Source organism: Elaeis guineensis, chromosome 5 (assembly GCF_000442705.2).
Source record: "Elaeis guineensis isolate ETL-2024a chromosome 5, EG11, whole genome shotgun sequence".
NCBI lineage: Eukaryota > Viridiplantae > Streptophyta > Magnoliopsida > Arecales > Arecaceae > Elaeis > Elaeis guineensis.
The window spans coordinates 34,262,271-34,271,468 of record NC_025997.2 but is presented as its reverse complement, the minus strand read 5'-3'; the positions used below and the strand labels follow the sequence as shown (position 1 = coordinate 34,271,468).

General features: G+C 35.6%; 1 protein-coding gene across 2 annotated transcripts; it reads left to right on the top strand.

Annotated features, from left to right (window-relative positions):
* Window positions 1-1,896: 1,896 nt before the first annotated feature.
* LOC105045329 (uncharacterized) lies at window positions 1,897-8,096 on the top strand. Of its 2 annotated transcripts, none has more exons than XM_010923567.3 (3): window positions 1,897-2,102; window positions 6,213-6,521; window positions 7,828-8,096. In XM_010923567.3, exons 1-3 carry the CDS (start codon window positions 1,942-1,944, stop codon window positions 7,895-7,897), a joined length of 540 nt encoding a protein of 179 aa, XP_010921869.1. In that variant the 5' UTR covers window positions 1,897-1,941; the 3' UTR covers window positions 7,898-8,096. The 2 variants fall into 2 exon arrangements, with proteins under 2 accessions (XP_010921869.1, XP_010921871.1); XM_010923569.2 differs by having other exon boundaries at window positions 1,899-2,084.
* Window positions 8,097-9,198: the final 1,102 nt, after the last annotated feature.

Sequence of the window (9,198 nt, the reverse complement as noted above, 5' to 3'; positions counted from 1 at the left end):
GGAGGGAGAGAGGAAACTAAAGTATGATATAGTTATCCATAGTAAGGGTATAAGAGTAATTATATTTCCATAAGTAGCCCCTTTTAACTTATATTCCTAACATGGAGTAGCTTTTACTTAAAAGTGAAACAGGGAGTTCCTTTTAACTTTAAAGTGAAAATAGGGATTTTACTCTAGTTTTCCATACAAACTATACCAATAATAAGACAATAAAGTTATACATTATATTATAACATATGAAAAGATAATTAAATAATAACTAACAATAAATAAAAAATACTATAAATTAAGAAAAAATTATAAAGAGAAAAATTTATAGAGAGAAAGTGGAGAGAGAAGATAGAGAGGGGAGAGAGGAAAGAGAAAGCAAAACTCTCTTTTTTTCCTTTTCTCTCTCTTTTTCTCATTTTTCCTCTTCCTTTTTCCCATGAAAAATAGGGGAAGGGGTCTTAAACTGACCCACCTCCCAAGGCTATGGGTATCACCAACAACACACCCACCAGCTCGAACAAGAGTGACTCCGACCTGTGGAATTGGTGACTTCGACCTTCGATGGTCTCAGCATAATTGCATCCGATTTGGCAAAAGAAAAGGAAAAAAAAAAGAAAAATAGGAGAAGCCGTTTTCCATCAAAATCTGGGGACTCACTGGCTGACTTGAGGTTACAACGATGTTATTAGGATCAGAGAAAAGAGGTGAAGAGAAGCTAGAGCCTATTACCTCAACTCCAGTGAGGAATTATTGATAATTTGGCGAGAAATGCTCAACGAAAAATTCAAAAGAATTGAAAGAATCTGGCTAGCGATAGATGGGATTTTGGGACAAGATGGTGAGGAAGGGGAGGAGACTTTTTATAGACCCAGGATCTTAGGGTTTGGCTATCCTAGGACTCCTTCTCCTAATCATAAACATAAAAGAGGAAGGCTCCCGATAGAGTCTTCCTTCTTATATCTCACGTGTACAGCACGTGAGATTTCAAAAATATATATTTTTTTCTTTTATTTTATTATTTGTGTAGGAAAAAAATTAAGAAGATTGGTGACCTACGCACCGTTCTCGCCCTCGACCTCCTTGCCGACCTTGATTTCTCTGACTGGTGCTCCCTCCCCTACCTCTGTGCTTTTCTCGATCTCTCAATCACTGCGGTCTCTCTTCAGATCGCCCACACCACTTGCCCCACTCTTGAGGTACTGCCCTGTCGATCCCGATCGTGCCCTCCATCTCGTCTGCGCCACCCTTCGTTGCCCCCCTTCTCCTCTCCATTTTTGACCATCGTATTTTTTGGCGGATGGTGCCTGAGGTCGGCGGTGATGATGGAGGTGGTGCGGGTTCAGAAACTACGGATAAAATAAGAAAAAAATGGGAGGTGGGAGGTGGAAGGTTCGAAATAAAAAAAAATACTACTTTGTGGACACATGGAGGATGGTGCTTGGACAAAAATACACATGTGGCAGATGGAGGCTAATGCCTTCGTTTTAATATATATAATATAGATTATATTAGATTACTAATTCAAGATAAATATTAAAATATAAATATTTAAATATAATTAGATGAGAATGGATGAGAAAAAAAATACAGCTGTAGAAATAAAAAATTTAATTTAAATAAGAGTTCATTTTATAAATTGAGAAAGAAATCAAAGTGAAGGAAGAGGAGGATTATATAATTTAGGTTTTCCAGTTGGTTCGGATTGAGCTTGGCCTGATTAGATTCATTTGTTCTTGACGAATTAGACCGGATGATATACGGACATGGTTAGGCCAAGTTGGGTCGAAAAACACATCCAATTGGGTCGGATCAGTTCCAATTGGATTGGCACCAGGTCAAGTCATGGGTCGACTCAACCCATTTACACTCTAACCGGCGCTAAATAAACAGCGGAGAAAATAAATAAACAGCAAGAAAAAGAACACGCCAAGCTGGGGGCAGGGAGGAAGCATGTCGCTCGTGGATTACGACGCCTCCTCTTCAGAAGGAGAGGAAGAGATCGGAGAAGATGACGAAGAGCGAGAGAAGAAGCGAGTTGAGTCCGGTGATCCGCCCTTCGCTCCACCACCACCTCCGCCGCCATCCCAGGACGAGTACTCAGTCGCTTCTCGGTTCCTTTTTTTCCTCTTAAGTTATCTACCTCTCTTATCAGCACAATCCAATGCTTATAACTGTGATTTTACCTCGTTTATTCCTTTTTTCCGGAGAATTCTTTTCCACACATGATAAGTCCTGGGAGTTGAACTGATGTTCTTTTATTAGGGTTTTGATGGAACGTCCACTTTGTCCCCAGATTTATCTATCATATTATTTTTTTTCCAGTTTCTTGGATGAAGTCTCTCTCTTCTCCTGCATCAAGATTAGATTTTTGGCAGAATTTTAGAACCCAGTGATCCTATTTCAGTATGATTAAGACAGTGTTGTAAAAATTAATGGAGTTAATCCCTTTTCCCCTCGCATTCGAACTTGGAATTGGATACCTAATGAATGAGATTAAGTTTGAAAAGGCACCCCAAAGTACTCCAAATGAGAGATGATTTGGTCTTTGTAGCTAAATTGCGGCTGTTACGTGCGCATGCGTGCTATCAAGAGTCTGTTTGGATGTCCAACTGTCTTAACTCCATGGCATATAGCGGAAGGCAGGAAGAAACCGGGAGGAAGGACAAAGACATCCGAGGGGCCAAGGGGGCCTCTAGATTCCATGGTTCCAAGATTTCTGGGGGTCTGAAGCCCATCTTTTTAATTGGGTACTAGTATCTCGGAAAACTCAGGAATGGAAAAACAATAGCCTCTACCAATTTATCACATTTCTATCTTCCTTCTGTTTATATTCTTATCAACTCAACCTATCCGGTTGATATTAAATGTATACGGTGATTGGATATTACCAATCAAAGCCTTTAAAATTTATGAAGAGGGAAAGTTATTTGAAAACAACATGGAGGCAAAGAAAGACTAAGGGGGTGCTTGATTTGCAACTGGAATCAGAATCGGAATCAGAGTGGCCAAATTCTCTAAAGCATTTGGTTTATTATCAAAATTAGAATCAGAATAAAAATTTGAATCTTTAGGGGAGAGTAGGGATTGAGTTTTAGGTAGATTGGATCATTTTCATTCCATCCTGGAATCGGAATGGGATTCCTTCCAACCAAACGGTTGGAATGGGAATCTTTCATTCCCATTCTAATTTCAGACTCCAACTCCTCCCAACCAAATACCCTCTAAGTACCTTGTTGGTAAGTTAAGCGCTCTCGTGAAACCAACAAGATCAAGTTTAGGGTCATCTAATATATATATATATATATTAAAACGGAGGCTTCCCATTGAGAAGCCTCCTTCCGCCACGTGTGTAAAATGTGGATACCTCCATCTGTCGTGTGTTGGAGGAAAAAAAAAGGGACAGGTCCTGGTAAGGCACTGGTCCATCTCGCGGTGCTTGCTCAGAGAAGACGTCTTGGCTACGTTTCTTCGAGACAGGAGGATGAGATGCGATGCAAGAATTCTATGTCTATTTCCATGGCCCAAATGAGAGCATATTACTGGAACCCTTTCTTTGTTTTATCTTATTCTTTGAAGTTTTTCTTAGTTTCAGTTTTTCCCCATTGATCTGGGTAGTTGATGTACTCACTCTGGAAGGAAAAAGTGTCCTGATTTTTTTTTCTTCTAATCTTCTTTGTTCCTAAAGATAATTCTTTTATGGATTTATGAAAGAAAGTTTTCTTCTTGAAGTTGTTAATTGTCTTTATTTATGCTATCTCATGTATTTGTTTAGAGTTGCTATTCTTATGTCTGCAATAATATGGTTTAGAACTTGATGTGAAGTTTTGATTTTTATCTGTTAATGTTTTTGGTCACGAGTGTCTTGAAATTGTATTGTAAAGCCCTGCAGCCTCCTGATGTTTTCATAAATTTCTTTGAGTGGTTTATCGATTTCATCTTGCAGTATTTTGATCTCTAAGTAGTTTAATGATGTCTTGAATTTTTACTGGAGTTGTAACCGGTTATTGAAGAGAATTTTCTGTGATTCAATTATGGGATGTGTCAGGTCTTTATCAAGGGGGAGTGTGGAGGGTCTGGGTGGAATTGCCTGATGCTTATCCCTACAAATCTCCGTCCATTGGCTTTTGTTAATAAGATTTGTCATCCAAATGTTGATGAAATGTGTTTGAAATATTTGATATGGCTTTTTAAACTTTAAGGGTGATATTCTTCTACTGTCACTATACTAAATCAATAGAAAAAATGACTTTGCAGTTTGCATCTTACAATTTTTTTCCTCTGGACTTTATTTTAGGAGAGATGGAAGGAGAAGGAGAGATGGAGATGTTTAAAAATTGTTAAAGATAAAAATAGTAAGAAATGATGGATTTATGAAGGGGCTTCGCGGAATCAGGATTGTTGATCTTTATAAGATTTGTCTGATAACTTATAATCCACGTTATACATAAAAAAATAATTTTTTTATTATTTTAATTATTTTTGAAATATATATAACATAAATATAATAAAATAGATAAATAAAATAAAATATTTTTTAAAAAAATTGTATCCCGTGCATCGCACGGGGTCATAAGCCTAGTAAGTCTATAGCTGAGCTGAAGTGAAGCTATGAGTATTGTAGAAATAGTCCCCTGAGTTTTAGGGTAACACTTGTCGAGATCTTTCTAGTTCTTTGAAAATTTTTTGAAGTACCGAATAAGGTTTACTTGAGGGCTCTCAGATATTTTATTTTGTTGGGTTTCTAAGGTATTTAGTTTTTAGGTGACAACAACATGGAGATCTTGGAGATGTCTTGCTAACACAAAAGGTCTATTTTTTAATTATGTGGTGTCTGATCCAGTCTGATGTCATAGTTAGGCTTTATGAAAACTTATTTCTAAATCTAATCACCATCTAGGGTAAGCAGGAAAACTAAGAATTCATCTAAATAAACTAATCCATTATTGTTTTTTGTACACAGTTTCAGTTTCCTTCAGACCTAATAAGATTCTTTTTTTTCCCCTTTTTTTTGGCTTTTGGGGTGATGGTGGGGGGGGGGGGGGGGGGGGGATTCAGACCCTTCACCTATGTGCTGCTATATCATGTTTGCTTGTTGTGGGACCATTTACTGGGGTTGACTGCATCTAGGCTAAAGAGATCAATAGGTATTTGCAGCACATTCTAGATTTGAAATGCCTTGAAAGAGGCAGCTTAAACAATTTTGTTGAAATTAGAAAATACTAATTTTCAGATGATGTTAGATAAGTAGATGTATATTTTAGCAGCTGCTTAAATATTTAAGCTTATGTTTAAATGGTTGAGCAGTCTAAGTTGCGCTTAATGTTTTATGTGATATGTCTTTAAGGAGCTAATGGCCCTCGAGCAACTCTATAACTGTTAGCCAATTAAGTCTAACTTTGGAATCAACTTTCTCTGACTTCTTAACTAAGTTTATGATCTCTTTAACTCCTATAATAATCATAGAAATACTTGCTATCCATTTTGTGAAGGGCTTTGAATGGCTCATGAAGACAAGTTAGGTAATCTGTCCATGCCCATTGGCTTTGTATGGAGGAATGGTAGGTGCGCTTTCAATAATGTTCGATCATTCTGTTTGACTAATAAGCTAGACTTATCCTACCGTCTCAATCCTGTAAAGAGACTTAAGTTGATGCACTTTTACCCAAACACTGAAAAATATGAAGCATTCTTTTCTAGCCGGTAACGTTTATTAGTTTCAGGATCACACTAGGAGTCATATTGTTCTTCATACATGTCTATTAAGGTACATGTTAGCTATGCAATTTGTCTGCATGATAGCTACCATGCATCCCTGGAAGCTCATTCAAAAAGGTATGAACGAGGGTCGTTGGGGTATTTTTGTGGGGGCTAAATCCCTAGTTTGTTCTCACTAGTCAGAGAACTATTCCAGGCAAACTCTTTTGGAGAATTCAAATCATGTTCCTTTTTATATATGTCTTTGATATGGAATCTCTCTCTCTCTCTCTCTCTCTCTGTATTAGAATCTGCACATGCAATTTTGTACTTATTTTCTGGTTATTTTATTTGTCTAATATGAAGATTAATTTTGGTTACCAAACATGTAACTTGAATTTTATAAGTGTTGGCTTTTGGTGCTATTTGCTTCTTGAACTTTCAATGCTCCATGTGGACTTTTCTAGAACATAATATCATTTTTGGGCCATGATTGGCATCATTTATTGCATATATTTTATGTGCAGGAGTTTCAGGCCTTCATCATCTCAACATTCAAATGTTGCCTCTCCTCTGCCTCCACCCTCACTAGAAAAACTACCGGATGTCTCACATCTTCTTGCTTCACCGCCCGTGCCATCTAACCAAATGATTGGTACTGATCACTCATCTAGAGTTGCAGCTGCTATGGCAGAAAGTGCATCAAGGAAACGGGAATCAAATGGATCAGCTTTCCCTTTTCCACGAAGTAAACTTCCTAGAGGACAATTACTGCATTCAAGAAATATTCCTGATACATCAGGTGGCCAGTTAATTCCACCACAGCTGCATGGAAGGTTAGTATAAATTGGTTATTAATTTTTCAAATTCTTATACTGGAAACAAAGTAATGTCAACTTTAAATGTAAATTGGTTATTAATTTTTCTAATTCTTTTACTGGAAATAAAGTGATATCAACTTGAAGAATGTTAGCCCAAGCTTGTCTTTAGAACTGTTATGTGATGAATACTAGAATTATCAATCAAGATGCTAAAACGTCTGCAAAGAATGTGAAGGAAATTGTACAACCCAACAGGACATGTGGTGGTAAAGGATTTGTACTCAGTCTTGCTACGGCTATTGGTCTTAAGGCTTCTCCAAATAATTTCATTTGTTATATATTTTCATATATCACCAAGCAATATTTCAACATCGTAATTAGGTCCCTTTTATAATTGTTCTTATTAATGTTTTTTGGGGTATAGATCCCTCAAAATTTGAATCATGAACAAGCTTTAATATTTTTAGTGTCCAAAATGTTATGTAGATTTGATTACAGATAAATTAACTTCAAGAATATGTCTAGAACCTTATTGTTTTATTTTTGTGTTTAAAAGTGCAATGATTTCTCAATATATCAATAATCCAATTTTCCATGATTCTGTAGTTCCATATGCGGTATATGTGCCTATTTCTATAGTTTGTAATGCAAATTTTTCTGCTGCTAGTTGTACATGTAAGACCATGAAGTACAACTATAGCAGTACAACAATAATGCTGCTAGTTTGTAATGCAAATTTTTCTATAGTATAGTACAACTATATGAGCATGCTACCCTCACAATCAGTCTCACCTCATGCAGGCACTTAAATATTTGATCAATTGCATTGGGAATTGGAATGATAATAGACATGCCTATATAAGGTGTACTCAATATTATGGTCAATTGCACACGCGACTTATAATCTCATCAAGTGTATGAAAATTTGATACGACTTATAGTCTCATCAAGTGTATGAAAATTTGATATCAAGTGGACTCACTTGATCAACAGTCCTGTGTCTAACAGTTGCCAAAAACTAGTCAGTCATATATTACAAATTTATACGGTCAACATTGGCTCTAATCTCACTCCCACTAAGTTTATGTGTCAATAATGTTGATCTAATACAATCATATTGTGGCATTCCGTATTAATTTTCCCCAAGAACAGCATCTAGATGTTCTTAAAACAAAAGAATATTATTAAAATTCAAACATGGTATATCACTTTCCCAAGTGGTATGTCTTTGGACTGGGATTGAGTGAATGCAAAGCTAAAGTGTTGCTTCAAGCTAGCATAAATAATCTCATTCACTGTGTACTTTCTTATGCTTTGACAGGAGTAATGTGGTTACTGAAGATATAAGCAAGCTTTTCGTGAATAGGCACCCTGAATCTTCCCACCAGTAACCAGGCAACATTCTGTATGTAGTCATCTGGTAAGATTATCAATAGAAATGGATGTAAAAAGATGTATGAACATGTTATTGTGTGTGAACTCTGGATCTTTCAGAATGTCAAGATTGTAACACGGATTAGATTTATCCCTTTACGCTTTGGATCTTTCAGGATTCCGAGTCAAAATAGCAGATTAGATTGATCCTTTGAACTGCTTCTTTCTTATCACAACTTGAATGATGTCCTTTTTTCTTCCTCTCTTTACATTTTTTCGAGTGTTCATAGAAGTTTATTTGGTATAATGAAGAATCGACAAACCCATTTGCCAAGTTCCCTTTCTCTCCTGAGAATGTTTTCCTAGAATCCTTTTGCTTTAATTTTTTTTTTTAATGTTATTTGCAATAAAAGAAGTTCCAATTCAAACATTGCCCAAAGTTAAAACTTTATATATAAGGGCTGTTTGGATGATTGAGCTAAAAATTCTATGAGGTTCATGGATTAGAACAGTACAACTAAAAAGATTATAGGATTATAAGTTGAGCTAGGTTTATATTGATAAATACTTGGGAATAATTTTGGAGTGGGCTGATCTAAATTTTAGATCTTTTTTTCTTTCTCCCCATGAGATTCAGATCGGCCCACTCCAAAGTTATTTTCATGTATAACTCAAATCTCGTAGGGAGAAAAAAAATTTTAGATCTTTTTTTCTCTTTATAGATTTTAGACTTATCTACTGCAAAGCTAATTTTGGATATTTATGTGTATAAGTCTAATCCAACTTATAATTCTATGATTTTGTTGGTTGTACTGGCCTAAGCTATAAATCCTATATGATTGTATGGATTTTTAGTCCTAGGTAAATTTTAGTTCCACCCAAAGCAGATTGGAAAAATTTTTTGTACACCGCATGCGGTGTAGAAAAAATGCACCGTTCTAGCTAATTGCGCCATGTAGCCATTGCTTTCCAATGCACATTTAATATCTATAGTTTTATTTTATCGTTTGAAATTTTAAATGATAAAAATATATTTTTTGAAAAAATTATGACATTCTGTTGAAATTATGACTTCTTATATAGGACGTCATAATTTTTTCACGGGATGTAATAAAGAGGGAAGGATATTTTCATTATTGAAAAATTTATGAAATGACGAAAATATTTTTACTAAAATTATGTCATTCTATGAAAAAAATTATGATATTCTGTGTAAGAAATTATAATTTTAATATAGGAAGTCATAATATTGTCACAGGATGTTATAATTTTTTTCAGAAAGAGAGAGGTATTTTCGTCATTCAAAATTTTAAATGAA